The 20807-nt window shown below is 38.6% G+C and overlaps 1 protein-coding gene across 1 annotated transcript in view; it reads right to left on the bottom strand.

The window, feature by feature from the left end:
* XPO4 (exportin 4) overlaps nucleotides 1–20807 on the bottom strand; it is a 78951-nt gene that overhangs the window by 27415 nt on the left and 30729 nt on the right. Inside the window, exons 5-7 of the mRNA XM_037376596.1 lie at nucleotides 12229–12345; nucleotides 11290–11443; nucleotides 1690–1802 (exon numbers count right to left, since the gene is read on the bottom strand). Coding sequence (XP_037232493.1) covers nucleotides 1690–1802; nucleotides 11290–11443; nucleotides 12229–12345 — 384 coding nt within the window. The remainder of the gene's footprint in view (nucleotides 1–1689; nucleotides 1803–11289; nucleotides 11444–12228; nucleotides 12346–20807) is intronic.

Raw genomic sequence — 20807 nt, forward strand, 5'->3', positions numbered from 1 at the left:
CACCCAGAAGCAAATTTAGGTAAATTATTCAACAGTATTATACACTAAAGTACCATTAAAACACTAACCAGTTCTCTGTGGCATCATAGTTGCAACATTACCCAACTCATAACTAGTTGTATTAGCTGCACAGTTAATCTCTGAAAGATCAAACTAGCAGGAGAAACAAACCTTGCAAGAAATTCCCCTCCTAATACACTTCCCACACTAAGCTGAGATTAGAACTGAAAGCGCTCTCTTTAACATGGCAGTCCTGCCAACTTTTGCAGGGTTATTAAAATTTCTCAGATCAGATAAATGAATATAAATTACTACCATTCACTTACATTACTTCAAATAGCAAACTAAGACTACAAGCCTCAACCATTGCAAATCAGGAATCTAAACCCAAAACTGACAGCATACTGCCCTGGCTAGCATTCATTCAAAACTAATCAAATACAGGCAAGTTTTGGTTACTATTAAGTAAAATGCAAATGTATTAAAACAATTCTGCATGCTATTCAAAACATTATTCTTATCATGAATTAGTAATGGTAAACCAATCAAAGAAACAGATTATCTAATTCTGACAACTTCATACTATGAAACGATGAAGGGTTAATATGTAAGCCAAAAAGTTATTTGCATGTGGAGGTTCACAGCTGACAGTAGCAACTGTCTGGATAGTCTAGACAGCTGTTCAGATTGTGTGTAGCTGCTAAGAGTTCTGCCAGTGATTTTTTCACCTTTTCAAAACTGCTGGAACAGATAAACTTGCAGTCAAAAAAAACTTTAAAAAAATTAATCTAATTTATCAAAAAATCCTATAAAGGACGGACATGTATCCAAACACTTATCAGACAACTCTCTCAAGCAGCACGGGAGAGTTACATTTACTTTGCCTACCAACAGCTTCATCCAAGTTTTGAGCACATTATTTCTCTGTTTTGCAAAAATGAGAATAGCCTGAGAACGCTGAATTCTCAGGTCCCAAGAGATGTAATATAACACAGCACAGTAAACAAATATGTAAGCCAATATATGTTGCTGCTGCAGCAACTTCTAGCTGAGCAATGACTACAAACTTCTAACAGTTGTAGGAAGAAAATAATACTGGTTTTAATATCATAGTTTAAATTATAGAAATAAGAGTATTACATTCCCCTCTCCCAACTCTACTCTTCCCCATCCCTCCTAACTTAATCTATTTTAACTTGTTTGAATTTACTTTATGCCGAGGAAAGAGATGAAGAATTCTGTATGCTGAAACTGGCTAGAAAACTGTAACTACATTGCTTATTTTCAGCTGTTCCGTTGAGCAAATGCTTTAAGATCTGCAAACATACTGTTCATTTGATCTTTTTTGAGAGCCATTACACCTTATCTGAAAGATATACTCAATTACTGCTCACCACACTGTTTCATTTGATGTATACATGTCCAGAAGTATTAAATGTAAAAAAGTTTAGATAACCACACACCTTTTCCTTTTGTTAATGGTCATCAATTTAAAGCAATTTATAGGCAATACACACATTTGGTAACCTAGGAAAAATAACAACACTTCTGTGTGCTTTGATAAGCAAGCTGAAGTTAACAGAATCAGTCCTACCTGATGCAAAAGGAAGAGTCCAACAATAGTTCTAGCACAGGAAGGAGCTGCTTTCCCTGTGGTCTGGACTATGAAAGTTGAAGAAAGAAACTTACTGTAAAGAAAAGCTCCATAACTCTGCTGTCCAGGAGGGTCTCACGCCAGGATTCTGTTGGCTTTAGCATCACATTTTGTGAGGATTCAAACATAGCTATATAATGTCTGCCCAGTTATCTGGTGTCAAGGTCAACAATAACATTCCTACTTGGCTTTAAAAAAATCCTAGATACAACAGGATCCATTCAGAAAGAATGTAATGGAAACAAACTTTAAGCCTCTTCACATACACAGCATAATTCATGCATGAGGCCAAGGAATAAAAGGTATTAAGTATTGAAAAAAAGAATGCTCCAGGAATGTTAGATAACAGTTTGATCATAATTATGAGACATACCATAGCGATACGATCACTTTGATAACCAGAGTGTCTAATGTGACACAGCGAGAAGGGAAAAAAGCAACCGCAATTAACAGGTGTTAAAATTTATGCAAAATAGGAAATCATTTTCTAAAAAATTTTCCTGGCAGCTTTTAAAAAGGCCTTACGATAGCTAAAGATAGCTCACTGAAATCCATATCCTATTTTTCTAAATAGCCAAATATGCGTCACAGAATGCAGATATGTTAGCCCTGCATTAATCTACATTTTTTTTAATCACACAGTGAAGAACAAAAGCATAAGGCACCACAAGGCATCGTCATACTAAACACGTTTGTAAGAGACACATGAAAAATGCACACATCATGAAGCCACGATTTTGCTGCACTCATTTTACTTCTTGCCATGTGTTCTGGCATAACTTGATTTACAAAATTCTGCAAGTGCTCTAGTACAGAAAAAACAGAGACATGAGCAAAAACATTTAAACAAGCAGGTTACATTTTTTTGTCAGTCCAATCATGCAGAAAAGTACTTAAAGATTTTTTAAAGTGTCCTTCTGTGACACCCTCCAACCCAAGTAGTAGTAAAACTGCTTCAACTCAGCAACTTAACGTTTTTATTTGTCTTTTTTAAACCCTTCATTATTCTCTCTGATCCCTTTCTAACCCATTCAAATAAGTAACAGCACGCTCAGCTTCATGTAATTTACTTACTGGTAATGAACTGCATTAACTTTTGTACTGTAAGTCATGAGATATTATATAAAAAGGCATCTCAAAACGTACTTGTATGTCTAGAAGTCAGAAAGCAGACCGCTTAACTTTTGACGGGCTTTAAAAGAACAATATATAAGCAAACATCTAGCTTGATATGAAGAATTGTGGCACAAGGCAGGATGCACAATTTTAGTTTATTTACACTTATCTTCCGAGTTCTGCCAAAACCAAAAATTCCTAACAATACTGTGCAGCATCACATTCCAAAAAAGCGACTTTTTCCAAGGCACAGTACCAAGTGGACCTTCACTGGTGGTATGTGTCCAGAACTGTTGTCAGCACATTATAATGCATGAGAACAATCAGGGATTTTCACATTAGTGCAAAACAAAACCAATTTCACCATTTTCAAAAATATCAATGTGTGTTGAACCATACCAGATCTGCATTATTTCAGATGAGGAAAAACTAAAATTCACAGAATTGTCTATTTTACTTCCATCTGAAATACAGGCATAATTTAAGTGATCAAAAACGGTTCAGTTCTCCCAGATAAAACAAAAAAAAAAGTATGGGCATGAAATTATCACATACAAGCATCCTTTATCAGGAGTAATATTACATATTTTAAAAAAATAAAACTAATTTTATATGGCAAATTAAGCTATGTTTTTTTCCCTTTTCATTTTTTCATTTGGAATGTTTTAGAAAAAACAGTGATTTAAAATTGTTCATCGACAAGAGTGTCCTTTACTGTAACTCTCCAATAAATATATCAAGAAATATATCAAGACCAGAAGATGATTATAGATCTTCATCAGTCTTGGAAAATCAATTTGCTCTTCGCTACTTGAGTCTTCAGAGAGGACCAGCTACATAACACTTTTCACATGGAATGAAAGAAGAGCTAGTTTGCTGTCACTATTTTAACAAGCCTCAGTATTTAGCAGCCCTATCCTGTTATTTTTAGTACCGATTCTCACGCTAATGGACTGATGACACATTTGACAATAGCAGATTTGTGGGTAAATTATCTGTTCAGTGAATAATACAAATTACGCCTGCACCCATCATGGAGATCTTATACCCATTTTGCATCACGTACTAGATGTATGCAAACAAACGTCAGCATAAATTGGCGGTGGAGATGCTTGCTGCCATGAAATACCTCAACTGTGCTATGGTTCAGCCTTATTAGCAGCAGTCCAGTTATGCCCAACCTGAAAAAAAATGGCACTAAATCACCTAGTACATGGGTACAATGCACTATGGGATATGTCCATGTACCATGTACAATGGGACAAATGCAGTCTTCATTACCAAAAATGAATTTACTTCTCAATACTTCTGAGGAAACAAAAAGTACAGAACCAGTGCAACACTTTTTTGTAAGCGCTCAAGCTACAGCATAGACATGATAAGCATGCATCAGTCTACTATGCCATCCTGGAGGGGTCTGGGTAAGGTTTTTTTTGTTTCTTTGTTTTTTGAATGAAAAAGTATCACCAGAAGTGGTTTACAATCAATACAAATGCTTGTAATGTTCCCAATTCTACTGAAAAATTAATAACTGTCATTACAATTCACTTTAATGACCTGGAAATCCAAGCTAGGAAACAGCTACCAGAAACATGGCAACGTTTCATCCAGTTCACAAGACTTAGGACACCAATTCCTAAAGACTAGAAACTTCTGCTTGAATCAGAACGGATTATTCAATAAGATGTACAAAGCTCTACTGAAAAGCATAAGAATATAACCAGATACCTTAACGTATGATAAGGCTCATATGCTCACTAATTAGTGTTTAGAGAGGAAGAGGAGAAGACCATAATGTTTAAGACAGATTTTCTTTTATCTTGGCCTAAATTTATGTATGTAGCCATTAGCTCTATGCTCTCTTGGTTTTGTTTCATGAGCTGAAGCAATAAGTAATCCCTTTTAAGTAATTTGGAAAAATAAAGTTTACATGTTTCTTGAAAAAAAGAAAATTAAAGATAAACGTCGTTTTCCTCCCACTCTTTGCCTCTCTCCTAGGAAGGGACTGACAGGTGAAGATGAGTATCAAAATATTTCATATCCTAAGGCAGCCATAAGGGATTGTAATGCTTCACTTCAGGACTTCCCACAATTTCCAATATCTGAGAATGGATCCCATGGTCTTTTTCCTAAGACAGGTAAGGCTTGCCCTTCGACAAAGCAGTAAATTAGGAACTCAAAAAAAATCAAAGCTGAGATTTCCTCTGCTAGACCCCCATTCACAAATTTGTCCCCAGGAATGAAGAATAACTCAAATGGAGGGAAAACTTCAGGAGTGCAAAGGCCCAAATATCTTTCTTAAACACTATTTTAATCACTTTACCTTTGTTGTTTAGAACCTTTCTGGAGAGTGTTGTGTCAGTCTTAGATTTGTATCTTACAAATAAAAAGCTGCATTAGAAAGGTAACTGCTTGGAAATTTGACATCCAGTGTTACAACGTTAACACGCTGAGTTTATTTGGATTTCTAAAACCTCCTCTGGCTTGCTAGCTAGTCAGCCAAGCACATGAGTCTAGGAGCAACTGCCCAAGATTGATGCAGAGGCTTGCTGCCCCCTATGGAGAAATGCTTCACAGATCTTTATAAAACTGACACTCAGCAGAACATATCCAGCATTCAGAAGAAACGTATGCTTAGACATTTAATTATTAAACACGGGTATTCTTAACTGCCATGAGAATGAAGTAACTACTTTGTGTTGGAGACACTGGACTCTGATTGCAGCAACAGGCATAGGAAGTGTAGAAGGACCCAAGCTAATTTTAAAACTGGCCAATTCTGGAGCCGCTAGCAGTGTAACCATACCAGTACCAAGGCTCATGTTGACCATTCCAAGTGGATTCTGAAGCTCCTGTCACAATTTGCTTCTATGGTTATACAGCTAATAGTATGCAAGCTGATCACTTTCACTTAAAGCACCTATACAGAAGAGACTGCCATGCAAATGCAGCTCCAGAGTCACACCATTCCACTATATACTGGCTGCAATCTAGGAAGCTGATGACAAGTCACTGTAAAACTGGAAACTTAAAACTGCTGAAGCAAGACAGCAGAAGAGGAAAACACCTATATATTTTATCAGTTCCCCTTATTAAAAAGGGTCATTTACTGGGTCTCCTTTCCTGTTCTGACATTAATGCTTTTAAGATGCTCTTACATTGCAAGCCGATTCCAAAATTCATTCAGGACAACCCGAACGACGAAAGACTAATTGTTAAGAAGTTCAGTATCAACACAAACATGTTTGGTGTAATTATGACCAAATTCAGGGGATCTGTCCATCTTCTTGGCTTTGCCCAACTTTGTTTTAAAAAGTTGCTAGACAGGATTGTCAAGAAAACACATAGTACCCTGGAAATAACTTGTAAACATCGGGGATTTCAAAGTCAGGTCAGTTTTCACCTGATTGATAGGTCTGATAAAAGTAAAATGCAGCCCCCTCTTGCACTTTTCTTAAATACAGGTATTTTAACTACATAAAATTTTTCTTTATATCCCAAGCAATAGCCAGGATAGTACTCCAACCCTTCATCTTTCAGATAACAACAGAATGCTGTAGCAAATCCTGGATAATTCCAGGCTGCTAACAAACAGAGGCCTAAGAAAAGCTCAAGGAAATTGTAGTGTTGCTCTACAGAAATGATTGAACCTGCACTTTTTGCAACAAATCGAACTGGGGACCTCAACCTGCTAAAAAAGAAGTTTCCAGCCAGGTGGTTCCCTGCTCAGTATCATGCTCATGGGAGGTGCTAAGGCAGGATGCTTTTTCAGCAGCAATGTCAACCTGAATCATTCCTCAAAACAAACCTCAAGTTTCCTGGAGCATTCTGTGTGTTTCTCATGCACTTCCATTATGCGTAACAGATGATATCAATCTGGGTTGGACCAAGTTCAAATCTTGAAAGTCTGCAGAACTACATAGTTCACAGGATCTCCCAGAGAGGTCTCATTCTGGCTTGAGGTTTAGAAGACATTTTCAAAACAGATATATGAAAAGCTTTGTTCATTTAACTGCGTGGCTAAGGAACACACACACTTAAAAAACCCCAAACATTCAGATCAGACAAAAGCTTCAGTCAGTTCATACAATTGCCACTGCACCATTAATCTCAATGGAACAGCAATGACGCACATTAGTGGAGTGCATCCCATTAGGTTTACATAACCTGTATTTTAAATCCAACCCCCTATTCTACACAGTTGAAAATTTGCCAGCTTGCCTCCAAGCAAGCAGAGGCACCAAACAGAAATCAAGAAACTACAGCTCAGGTTTCTCTTTATTCACATACTATAGAATCACAGAATCATTTAAGTTGGAAAAGACCTTTGAGATCATCAAGTCCAACTGTTAACCCAGAACTGCCAAGTCCATCGCTAAACCATTCCACTAAGCACCACATTATGTGTTTTTTAAACACCTCCAGGAATGGGGATTCCACCACCTCCCTGGGCAGCCTGTTCCCTAATCCATGGGTTACAGAATAAGGGGTAAGTAGTTGTACGACAGCTCCTAACGATAGATAACAGACACCTTTTCATAAAGGGGAGACAGCTGGACAAAAATCTTACATTCTCTTTAAGAACTTTTGTATTTGAGGACATTCATCTGAAATCTGTTAGAATGTGTCTGCCGACAGAGAAATCCCAAGAAGTGAGAAATATCTCTAGAGGTAAAAATATAAATTATAATTACACCCTGGCTCCACAGGACATGTATGTCCATGTCAAGATGCATTAAAGCCCAGCAACATTCAGCTCCTTAACTGGAGACTTTGGACAATCACAGTGAACTAGAAGTGAGATCCTTGAAGGCACTCTTGTAAAGGAAAAGGCTGTACCTCTTAGTACTGATCACCTGTACCTCCTTAATTAGTCAAAACATTCATCTAAGAAAAGATGCAGTTAAAACTAGTTCCATCCAAGTAAACAACATTTAACAGTGCTGTAACAGCACTGAAAAAAAGAAACTCTACAGAAGCCAACATGCCACAACAGACTACCATACATTCTTAGTGCAAAATAGGAATCCTATGTTACTATCACTGCCAACAATACTGCCAAAACCCTCTGAAGCATCCACAAACACCAGGTGAACTAATACCTTGAGGCAGCAGATAAAAGTAACAATAGATGATTGCCTGTGTGTTAGAAAATGAAATGGAAGAAATGCACATGACTGAAAGGAATCCTCCTATGTCATCATGTCCTGCTCTTCCTATTGCAGGCACAACATCCCCAGACACTTGAAAAATACAAAGTTCCAACTTGAAAGTAGTCCCAGCCTCTTTTCTTTCATTGCTCCAATGAGGTGGCTATTCCAGAATACATCTTTCATGCTAGCAATAGACAATACAGGCTTACTACAACTCTTGCATTATGAATGGTGGCAGCATTGTCCAAGACTGCATTTAGCGATGTGACACATTCTAAGTTATGCTACAACAGCACAAGAACTCTTGAAAAGTGATCTCTCTTGATGCAGTTCTCACAACCTGGTGATTTAAATAACATGCCTCTTGGTGATGGTCACTGTAGAGTTAAGGCACACTTACGCTACTTCCTTTTTTGGGAGGTACAAGAATCCTGCTAAAGATTACATACAAATGCTGCAGATTACTGTTATGCTGCAGGGCATACTGAGAATCAATACTATCTTGCCAGGGGAAATACCAAATATAGGAAAAAAGATTTCTCTGAGGATACAATGGATCATTTTACTCTGTGCTTCCAGTATTAAATTTATGTCCGTTGCTTTGCCATATGTACTGTCAAGATTTGGAAAGAAGATACCAAAAGGACACCAACTGATCAATCAACACAGCAATTCTTACATTCTTATGTAATGTGCTATCTATTTAGAAACCACAGCCAAGTTAAGTTTCACTGCCCATGAGCTAACAGCCAACAATTACTTTTAAACCAGGCTTATTAAGGAAGGTTCATGCCATAACACAATAAACATGGTGCTGCAAGCCCCAACAGTTACTGAATCTTCATCAGCTAAGACCCACATTTCTCAAGGACGATTAAAGCCATTCCAACTCCTGTGAAAATAGGTTGCTACATTGAGGAGGAAGACCCAAGCTGGTGCTGTAATTCTTACAGCAAAATGAAACGTCCAATGGTAGAAAACAAGACGACAGTATCAAGTGGAACGGAAGTTATGTAAAGATTTGAAATACTGCCATGTTAACAACATTCAGGGTGGTTCAGACTAAAGGTCCATCTGATCTCCAGGTGCGGCCAGAACTTGTTTAACAGATACCTGTAGTATCTAAAGTAGGCCAAACAGCAGAAAACATTGTTCAACTTAAGCAGCAGTATGGCTTACTTAGCTGTTTCAATGAACACTTACTAGCACCTACAGACTAAATCACTTCCTATTATATAGAGGCATGAATGAAAACTGGAACTCCCAAGGCTCTACATCTTGCTTGTATATATCTGTCCTGGTTTCAGCTGGGATAGAGTAAATTTTCTTCTTAGTAGCTGGTGCAGGGGTGGTTTGGATTTGGTGTGAGAAAAATGTCGGTAACACACTGATGTTTTTAGTTGTTGATGGGTAATGTTTATATTAAGTCAAGGACTTTTCAGTTTCTCAGGCCCTGCCAGCCAGAGGGCTGGAGGGGCACAAGAAATTGGGAGGGGACACAGCCTGGACAGCTGACCCAAACTGGCCAAAGAAATATTCCATAGCTAACATAGGACAGTGTGTTCAGTATATAAACGGGGGGGGGGGGGTAGGCGGTTGGCTGGGGACTGCCGATCATTGCTTGGGGACTGGCTGGGCATCGGTCAGCAGGTGCTGTGCGACTGCACTGTGTGTCACTTGTTTACTTGCCTCTCTTCCCTTTGGATATCATTTCTCTCTCCTTCTCCCTCCTTTTCATTATAACTGTTATTATTGTTCTTTCATTTTTATTTTATATCAATTATTAAATTTTTCTTATCTAACCCCCGAGTTTTACATTCCTTTCCAATTTTCCTCCCCATCCCTCTGTGTGAGGTGGGAGTGAGCGAGCGGCTGCGTGGCACTTAATTACCAGCCAGCGTTAAACCACAATAACATCTAGTTCCACCAGACTTCACTTTCAAACTGCAACCAGATCAGTATTTAGGAATACACAGAGGTTTGCAGAGAACAAGACTAAAATTCAAAGGAAACCACCACTGCACAACACAAGAGCATTTCCTTTCTATTTAAGATTACAGCTTAGGAAAAAAAAGTGTTCACACATTATTTGAATCCTTACAAATCCCAAATCCTCTTCCAAAAGCTTTTATAAGATACAATAATTTGACTCCAGTCTTGGTCCTGTAGGCATACACACTAAATTCCTTTTTGGACCCCTGCCAAATCACTTCAGTGATTAATAGGAGTGCAGTATTTATTTTTAATCCATGGCACCTTCCATAAAGACAATGTAACTGGTATTCTGCAATGTGAACCAAGGAATAACCAGTTTTAAATAAGTTTAATTTTTGAACAGAATCAAGACAACAGAAACACACAGATACTGCCTTCTGACTGTCAGACCAGAAAAGCTAATCAAATCCTTTACAGTGGATTTGAAAGCAACATCAAGATTCATGCAGTATAACTTAGCAGCAGTTTCAAAAGGCTTTTAAGAAAAAAAAAGTTTATAAGCCAGCTTAAAAATTTGGTTCTTGGAAAGTTTGCTGAGCATCTTAAAGATGATCTCACTATTAAAAGAGGCACTGTAATGTTTTAACTGCAAGTGCTGTCTCAACCCTCTATTAAATAGAGGATGTGATTATTTCTACAACATTCTTCGAGCCCATTTTTTTGGACTGAGCACTCTATCTTTTTTTCTTCTCTCCCTCACTAAGACTGTTTTTTCTTCTGTTTTCTATTTTCTCCTCTACTTTCCATCTCCATCTTTCTCTGGACTTTCATAATCAGCACACATCACAAATGTCAAAATGGGAGCAGTGGTACCAGCCTACAAAGGAGATGCCATTTCTTCTCTCAGCTAACAAATACTTTTTCTTCAGATCAAAGAAAACCTATTACACACTCTAGTATATGACCATGCTCTTTTATGGGGCATTGGTTGAGCATGCACATTCCTAGATGATGGGGCATTTACCTGCCCCCTCCTCTGAGGGAGAAAAGTAGGACAGATCAGATCTCTGCACAAAAATTCAGAGCTCAGACCTCTTCACCATTTGGCTCTGCACTAAAACATGTTACACTTCTCCTCTCCCCTGCACCAACCAGACAGACCATCAACCCATAACTGAATTAGCTTTGCCTTTTATATAAAATACTTCAAAACTTTAATGAAGAGCAACAGCAGCTTCTGTATGTAAGCATCTGTTAGCAGGGGCGACCAAGAGCACTAATGGAAGAAAACATAGATCAAGGATATATAAGGAGATCTGTCTCTCTGATATACAAGGCTTGTAAGTTTTACATTTTTCTCTCCTCACAAAGACTTCACTTATCACCCAGTAGAAGGCAGCTGAAATAAAGGGCCTGACATTAAAAGGATATAATTTGGAGGAAGGAAGTTCCAGCTTAAGACCTGATTGGCTAGTGCAAGATAACGCTGAAACACTGAAGACATCTGAGCACTGAGGTTTTCGCGTCTGCTGAATTCCTGAAGTACCTCTACTGTGAGCATGAAGATCTGCCGCAGATCGTCCTCCTATAGTCAGGACGAACATAATATATTAATAGAGTCTCTCAGTCATTAAAATGTTGATTAATTTCTCTTTAGAAAAGTATTTATTTTTAATTTTCTGTTTTCACCCTGTTTTTCATTAAAACACAGAAAATATTCTGAAGTTGTCAGTCGGAACACACCCCGCACTTTTGCCAGAATTTGTGTATGTAAAGAATAAGAAAAGAAAACCCACCTTTCTCATATATGCTAGTCATTAAAAGAAAAACTTAACAATATGTTTTTAACAGCTGGTGGAGGAGAGAGTTGGTCTTTGGCATGAAAAAAAGGTTGGTAAGTTGTTCCACAACAGTTTAAAGCAATGCCTTCAAAAACATTTCTGCCCGGCCAAACAATACATCTGAGACAACCAGACTACACCATCTGCAATAATATTTTTAAATACATAGCTCTCCTTGGCTTTAAACCAAAGCTATATTTAAGACTATCATTGTTCCACAGAGTATTCGTTTTGTTTGCAATTGGTAGCCAAGGAATTAAAAGAGTCCAACCACATAAAGATCTGTAGCTCTACATTCATAAAATGGGCAAAAGGGGACCGCACCTTTTTGATAAAAAGTTTTTTAAAAATACATTATCAACTTTCCTGAAGTAGCCAGTATCTGCATTTATAATATAATATTTGTCCTATTAAATGCTGATAGGCACGCACTGTACCTGAATGCACTTGGCACAAGAAAGTACTTATGCTTCTCAATATTTAAATTTTGGAAAGACAGGTAGCAGATATTGATACAGAACTAGTTTACCTGAAATATACGTTTACAGTTACCATGGAACTCCATGCTTAGTCCAATGTTGCTGGTTTTACTTGAACTTGAGAACTCGCTCAACAACGCCGTTAAAATGGAACAGGCCAAAGTTTGCTATAAAAAAAAAAGGGGGGGAATAATATAACTAAGAGATGTCCAATAACGTAATACCACCTACGTTGTTCTTAAATTTTTTTATTAGCATTTTTCTACAACTATTACTTCAGTTTCTTCTAACACAAGCTAGAACAAGTCAAACTTTCAGGAGTATCTTGGGTGAACCATCTCTGGAATCATCAAGGCTCTATCCATACAAAAGAAATTAAAGTATCCGAGCAATATAAATGCTAGCACCTGTGTGATCATCACTACAAAATGGAAATAAACTTACTGCAATCCATTCCCCAGCCTTGCTGCTTACTTGCTCTCCCTGTGCACAGGGCTTTCCAGGTATTAGTTTCATGGAAGATTCAGTTTCCACTTATTTCTGTTGATCTAATAGTTCAGGTCACTCTGAAGTTTGTTTTGGCCCTTCTTTGCATTTGCTACACTTACCATGCTGATATTTGATCATGATTAAAAGTATACCACCAAAAGTGAGAAAAACTAGTCAAAACCACCTGTTTTATGTCAATACACCATCTATTACATCTTTTCCTTCTCCCCCACCAAAACAAACAAAAAAGAATACACAGAAAGCTCTGATGCTTGAAAGCTTTTAGACACTTCCCCCCAAAGCACAGCATCCACAAGCCTCAGAAATAACCTTTAAAACTACTCTGTTAGAACAACATCTTTGAAGCAATATAAAAATTGCTGAGAAAAAGGCCCATTAATGTTAAAGAGACAGATCCATGAAGACTGAAGGTTTAAGTATCTTTTTCTTTCTCAAAATTTAAGGTAAGGTAAATCAAATGCTTATCCAGAAACGCAGCTTACAATCCAACTTTCCTTTATGAAACACACTGCTCCAAGCCTTTGTTGCTGGTTTTTGTACTAAAAAAACAAAGCTTTTTTTCCTGATGCCAAAGTCCAGTAACCATCATCACCAGTTGTAATGTATTTTTTTTTACTAATCATTACACACAAAGGGCAGTAAATATCATACAGTGGAGATGCAAGTTGTACTTTAGAAGTGTGCCATATACCACTGTAACAAGCACAACAGCAAGTTTATACCATTGAAATGAAAACGCTTTTTGTTAAAGAGATGTTCTTAACAAAAAACTTCAAAATTACTGGCTATCCTCCCAGACTGTTTGGAGCCAAGGTGCCAAGGATGGACAGAGGGATAGGAATTGTTAAAGGGTCATGCATGCCAGCAAGTGTCCAGGGGTTAAACAGAAATATGCACACTACCTCTGAACACCCGAAAGATTAAAGTGGAGATGATACTATTTATGCAAGCTCATACAACAGCTGAGACCAGTGCCATCCACCCACCAACTGCAACATCTTTGTTCAGAAATGCCTCTGAAGTCAGTACCTTGACCCCCCAGACAACTAGTTATCTTAGCCAGTATACACTAAATTAACATTCTTACTTGCCAAATAAGTCCCAGACCGATCAAACATAGTGGCTTTGTGATAGTATATGGGTTTTCTCTTCTACTGTATAATAAAGCTGTACAGCAGACCAGCACATTGCTGATCAGTTGATAAATCCAAGCTTTCCCATTTTAAAGAAATAACTATTTATTTCAAGTGGACTATTTCTCATCTACAGTCACCACTGTCACATGTCACATAAGATAAAAGCAATGTTTAGCCAGCGAAAAACAGCATCACACTTTACTCCCATAAAGTGCAATTTTGTCAGTTCTATATCAGACTTAGAAATATTTCCAATTAGCTCAAACATTTCAGTATTTTATTTCCAAATTTCTGTGTAAGCTATTTACACAATAATTAATTATTTAAAGGAAACCCAGATTTGATCCAATATAAAAAAAACCCTCAGTGCAGGCTAGCACTGAGTTTTAAATCCAACATTAGAAGTTCCATATGAAAATAATTAATCTGAGTGGGGAAAAAAGCCAAACTATAAAACCCCCCAAAATCTGACATTTGGATCTAAAACAATGCTTCAGGTAAGAATACATGTTTTTTAAAGGAATACTGCAAAGTTGCCAGAGCACATTGCCCGATTTCATTATGTGCCAGGAGATGCAGAAGTCTCACAAGGCTCTCTTAATACTTTTAAGACACAGGCTTTTATTTGATGCTTGAATTACTGACACACTGATACTTTTCAGCTCGGAGAAGCCATGATGGAAGGACATCATTAGTTGCAATTACAGATCTGTACAGCTTGATGCTCTATAGCATACCACAATTACTGTGTGGTATTAATGACTACAGTAGTACAACAGCCTGGCTAAAGCTAAGCTGCTTCTGCTTTATCATGAAAAGGCCTTCACACCACGCCACCATCCAGATGACCACAGGACAGGCAGCGCAGTGATGCAGACTACCTATCACTTGCAGTTGGTTGCCTATTACTGGAGAATAAATCAGTAAAATTGAATGACATGTAAGGAGCAATAAGAAAAAAAAATATGTTTGTTTCCACTGTGATTACAAATAATTAGTATCAGCTGAAATAACAGATATTTTCTCCTTCCATTTTCTCTACTTTGTTTATATGGTACATAATAATTCATGCTTTCTGTCTGGATAGTAATGTGCTATTGCATGGTAAGACTGTGTTCCAGATTTTTTTTTGCGTGCTTTACTTCTGATTTCAAGGAGAAATTTAAAAGAAAGGTTAAATTTTATGACTGACGGTAAAGAAATCTCTTCAAAGATGTAAAGGGCAATGGATGCAGCTAGGCCAACGGAATCTGCTCAGACCCTGTTAAAGCAGCTTGAACAGTGACCTGTCCCCCTGACTTTAACGAGAGCTATTTCAGCTAGTTTTGTCATCAGTACCTGCTCTGAGCACAATGCTACTAGAGATTTACACACTTTATTCTCCCCAATAGCCTAGCTCACAGGGAACATCAAGCCACACTGCATCCCTTTGCTTTCCTCCTTCTCACTGAATTTCCAGCATCCCACCAGTTCCATCTCATCTTGGTGCTTCAGTACCTGGGGTGCAAATCCTGCCCCATTCCCTCACCATCCCAAGTGTGCTGTGTGCATTACAGGCACATCCATGTCCTCCTGTGACTATCTACATCTGCGCTTACCCCTTGAGTCCATGACAAATTGTAAGTACTCCCACATATGCGGGTCAGCAGAGCAGGAGAAGACCAAAGGTAAGATATTGGCCACTAATTTACCGCAACAACAGGCTGAGGGGAGATTGCTTGAGATTAGCGTCCTAGAAGGCAGGTGCCAGCCCCCAGGAGTTTAGCTGACAAGAGCAGAGGAACAGATCAAGATCTGCAACCTGCCCTTGCAATGTCAAGCATTTGCATAAAGCTGCACACAAAACCACTACTGCTTCCCAAACCTGCCATAAGACCATCAAAATTTTTAGATTGTGGTGCATAGCAGCAAGATTGCCATTTTCATATGAATATTAACAAACTAATTGGCTTAAAAGAACATGTGCCCTGCCATCTATTGAACTCTTCTGAATACACAGTAATACTTCAGAAATTCTGGAATAAAGCTTTAAGAAAACTTTAAAATAAATTTTTTAAATAAAACTTTAAGAAAAGTAAGATTTTACTTTAAGAAAAGTAACTTTACAGAAGGTTAACTACTAATACTTTAAAATCCATTTTTTTAAATTTACACATGTGTTTGGTTTCAAGACATTAAGTACTTCAACACAAATGTAGGCTACTAGAAGAAAGATTTCAAAAACATAGAAACAACAACTTCAGGTAAACCAATACAGTTGTGCTCTGTGAAATAAAAATTACTTCCTCTTACACATAACCAAATTGAATGCACATAATACATATAAACTTCTAGGGTGAAAGGGTTTTTTTTTTTTTGTTCTTTTGTAGTGTGCTTTTTTAAAGGTTTTTGCCATGCCACAGAAGAGATTAACAATCCAATTTAGTAATACCATACAGTAATAAGTAGAAAATGCACGTGACTCTGGGCATCATATTAACAGTCAGATCTGAATGTCTATTGTGCAGTAATGCCATTAACTTCATACCAGTAAGAGTACACCTCTGAACCTAGTTTGACTCACTCGCTAGCAATTTCACCAGTTCTGCCACAAGTACATACCCAAACAATAACCCCATCTAACAAAATAAAATACTTCTCTTGCCGAGAGCGGACTGCCTCTGAGAATAGCTTGGCACTCACCCCAGTTAGCTTTATTACCAGGAATAAACTTTATGAAAGATCACTATACATAAAATAGACTCTCAGCTGCTCAAACAGAAGATCAATGGGACTTGTGATAAGAGATTAACTTGGCAATCAGACACCCAGTAGTAACATCGTTTTAGTGGTTTTCTTTTCAAATTACTCAAAATGGTGCATGGTCTGTGTTTTATTAAACAGCAAACAACATTTATATGTTGTTCATAAAACTCAGATGCAGAAGGTAAATGCAACTTATTCCTCCAAATGGAATGTCCCCTATAACAAAAGTTAAAGCCATAGTGTTTGAAGGGATTTCACACTTGTGCCTGGACTGCCCATGGAATAAGTGAACTGCTTCATTTGTGGGTAGTTAGGTTACAAAGCATCTGAAAGGAAGAGTTCAAGTACAGCTTAGGAAAAAATGGACATGTGGTACAGCAGCTCTGAGGCAGAAAAACCAACAGAGAAAGCAGAATTAACTACCAACACCAAAAATGTTTCCTCTGATCTGAAATTCAGACCAGATATACAGCTAGTTTGTCAGAGGTTTGATTAAATCATTCATTTTACTACAAACCCTGAAGTATCACGCAATGCCCTGCCCCACCCCCCCGCCTTCTGCAACTGTCATTTAAACCTACAGAAAAAACAAGTAAATATATTGAAAAGAATAAAGGTCTTGCCTGAACAGAGCAAATCATACCATCTACCTTGTTACGTTAAGATCACTGCCAGGCTGAATATGCATTTAGAGTACTTCTTGTCTCCATCCATATAATGTAAACTCTGTTACTGAAACCCAGAAGCATTTAATAAAATCCTAAACCACCTAATTTAACTTGCACAAGAGCAGGAAGAATCAATGAGTAAATCTATCAGAGGCAGAATTTGCTGTGCTGCTCCTAGGTGACAAAATTCTGTAATAAGAGTGTGTCAAAAGCAATTTTACCAAGTGATTTTTTTAATGAAAGGCTTCCTTCTCTAACTTCTTTGAATAAGTACAACTGTATTTGCTAACATTTTTGGGGTATCTAAATTTACTAAATCTAAACTCCAAATGGAAAGGTTAACAGGATGGCCACAGGACCAAAAGAAATACTATTATGTACACAGAGTAACTGGGGGCCACTCACACTTTTCAACTCGTGAGTACTGCAACGGAGGGGTAGGGACAACATCCCAGGAATTGAAAGTTCCCAACCAAAGAAAACTAATATATATTCTGAAGAAATATATTCAAGCACCAGGAAGAACCCACTGGATTTTATCTGTTTGCTCCTTCCCAAATGAGCCAACTGGTGGAAAAAAGCTGTAGAGCAGGGACAGGATGATAGGAATAGGACCCACAGCTGCAGTTTTGTGCTGTCAGCAATAAAGGACTGACTAGGCAATGCACCCCTTTCCTTCCATTCCCCCTCCGCCACTCTGCAAAGACAGACACAGCACCTACAGCAGCATAACGGGCAAGAGGCCCTGCTTCCCTTCCCTGGGGGGAACCAGGCAAACCAAGCAAGGGAAACCCCCAAGGCTGAGCTGAGAAAGAGAAAACCAATTCCTCTGCGAATCACTGGGGGCCACAGGAAGATGATCTTGTGGCATGTGAAGCATGTAGTCTTTGGCCAAAGAGAGAAGGGAAGTAGCAGCCTCTACTAATAATGGAAGAGGTCCAGGCAGAGGTTGCTGGAGCACAGGGTGCAAGACATGCGTTTGTTTCTCTGGGGACAGGTGAAGTTGTGAAGCAAAAATCAGGAGGAGGAAAAAAAAAACCCAAACTGAAACTCATCCAAAAAAAGTGATGGTCTGAAAACCATTTATCTGAAGGAAACATATCCTTCTCCAGGTTCTTGTCTGAAAGGCACCAGTTGAGTCTTCATCCCTACATTAGTTGCATGAACAAATCCAAGACCTTCAATTAAACTCAAAATAATGAAAAGTAAGGCTAGCTATGCAGCTCACCATCAGCATCGCCCAGCTTTAAATATACATCACCCTGACAAGTGCTCTTTGACAGGCAGGTGTCCCTTCTCCCCCCCCTTTTCCCAGTACTCATTCCCAGTGCCTTCTTGCCTGCTTCTACCTGCCACACTGCCAGCTATGCCAAATGAGCTGTGTTACACGGCTGTGCTCCACAGCAGATCTGTTTAAGGGGGGGGGGAAGAGGTAAGGAGGGAGAAGGCTGGTTGTTTTTAAGTAGACTCCCACACAGATCTAGTTTATTATGGAATGTATATATTCAGAAGGGCAGTACTTCTGAGAGGAAGAGTGACTAAAGACCCAGCAGCTAGTGTCAATAAATTTCTTAAAGAGGCTTTTCCCCTCAAGCCTGTTTATTTGTGTGCCACCACAGTAATAAAAGAACTATAGGTGTAACACAGGGAAAGGCATAATCTCTTACTTCTCAGTGAGTCTCTGAAGCCTACAGGTGAGGGCCTCCACACCTGCACAGCTCATGAGGCAGGAGAATTGAGGAAATGAAGAGTCCTTGGATGCCATGCATAGAAAAGGGGGCACACATCTCTCCGCTGGATCACAGCTCCTCACTTCCCAGCCTGGTCTTTGAGATTGTAGCTCTATTGTGAATGATAATACTGGAAGCTACCAATTTTTAATAGTGAAGTTATTAAGCAACTAAGCTGGATTCTTGCTGTACTGCATTTTCGGTAAAGTAGGCTCTCTTTCAGCTCTCAAGGAAACAGAACAAAAAAAATTGCAAACTTTTAAAAGGCATCCTTGTTAATACAGCTACTAAAAAATACTTATGTTTTAAAGTTCTCTCACATTTTTGAGTTTTAACCTCATATTTGAAGTAGTTTCTGGATCCCTAAAATTCCAAGCCAATTTTTAACACACTAACTTAGGCATTTATAGAGCACTTGTCAGCATGAAGGAAACAGCTTAAACATCCTGGTTTACCATCTGTTTTTCATACTCAAAATGTCTCAAGGGCAGTAAGTTTCATAGGACAAGGTAATAATTTTATTAGACCAGAAGATACAGCTGAGGGTAGAGGGGACAAAATAATATGTATGTTTTTGTCAAAATGAGAGTCTTTCCAACTCCTACCCTACCACATGAGACAGCAACAGCTAGACAGAGATCCAGAAGTAAAATTCCTCTTAAAGAACAGAAATAAGAACCATGAATATTAAATAAATGTGACTAGTTATCTATGCAGCCATTATTATTGGTATTTATTATTCATTTCAATAGAGATGAATGCCTAGAGTTCCACTTATTAATATTCCCTACCATTCACATGAAACCCACCCACAGCACATTCCTCAGCAGTTTCAGGTAACCTGGAGCATCTCAGTGTCCTCTCTAGCCCAACCATGAACACTGGGAATCAGAACAACAGATCTACAGATTTTAAGAGAGAAGGAACTGTTAGGACTCCGGAGCTTTTCCAGTAAGTTTTGACAAGTCTTCTTGCATATACAGAAAAATTTAGGCTTCATGTATGGAGCTTTGTATTAGAATACATTCTACTCTGCACTCATGATCTTAAACACAGCTTCTGTTGCTTCCCAGTCCCATGTCAGGTCTACAGCAGTTGGACCCCTCTGCATCTGCCTGCCTGTATTCTGTAAGGAATCAAAGTGTGACCCATATCTTAGCCCAGTTTTAAACAAAGTCCATCTGATTGTGTTCACGTGCAGACCAGCTCCTCCTCCTGGGAATCAATCATCTTAGCTGCCAGGATTGCTGTCCTTCTGGCAGGGATGAAGGACAAACGAAATACTTCAGCTATGCAATTTAACACAAAAAGGCCAAGAAATTGAAGGCATTTACAGCTGAGAACTTGGCCCAAACAGTTCTCCAAAATCTTGAAATCAGCAACAGAAAACATGTATTTTTCTGCATTTTAAGAGCATTTTAAGATCTCCCTATGACACTGCGTCTACTGCCAGAACCTCTGTTCTCCACCAGAGATGAAAGTTTTGAAAAGTCGTCCTGAAATTGCTATTGGAGGAAGATTACAGACTCCCCTTCATGAGCAGGAGGATGGCTTGTATCAATGTTACAGGAGGAGCCAGGAAAAACAAAACCAGGAGCTCCAAAGCTAATCCTTTTCCTCCCGGAGGATTACTACCCTAACTTATTTATAAGTTAATAGGCAGCCAGACCCTCTGCAGTTTGCTTTCCCTTCTCAGACAGAGTTTTCTTCCACAAGATCCATAAAGGTCCATACTGCAGAGAAACAGCAGCAGGAGCCAAAGCTCCAGGTTCAAATCCTGGCTCTAACCACACATCCTTCCCATCCCTCTAATATTACCTCTCCTTAGTGCCCCGCTACT

The sequence above is a fragment of the Falco rusticolus genome, chromosome 2 (assembly GCF_015220075.1).
Source record: "Falco rusticolus isolate bFalRus1 chromosome 2, bFalRus1.pri, whole genome shotgun sequence".
Classification (NCBI taxonomy): Eukaryota; Metazoa; Chordata; class Aves; order Falconiformes; family Falconidae; genus Falco; species Falco rusticolus.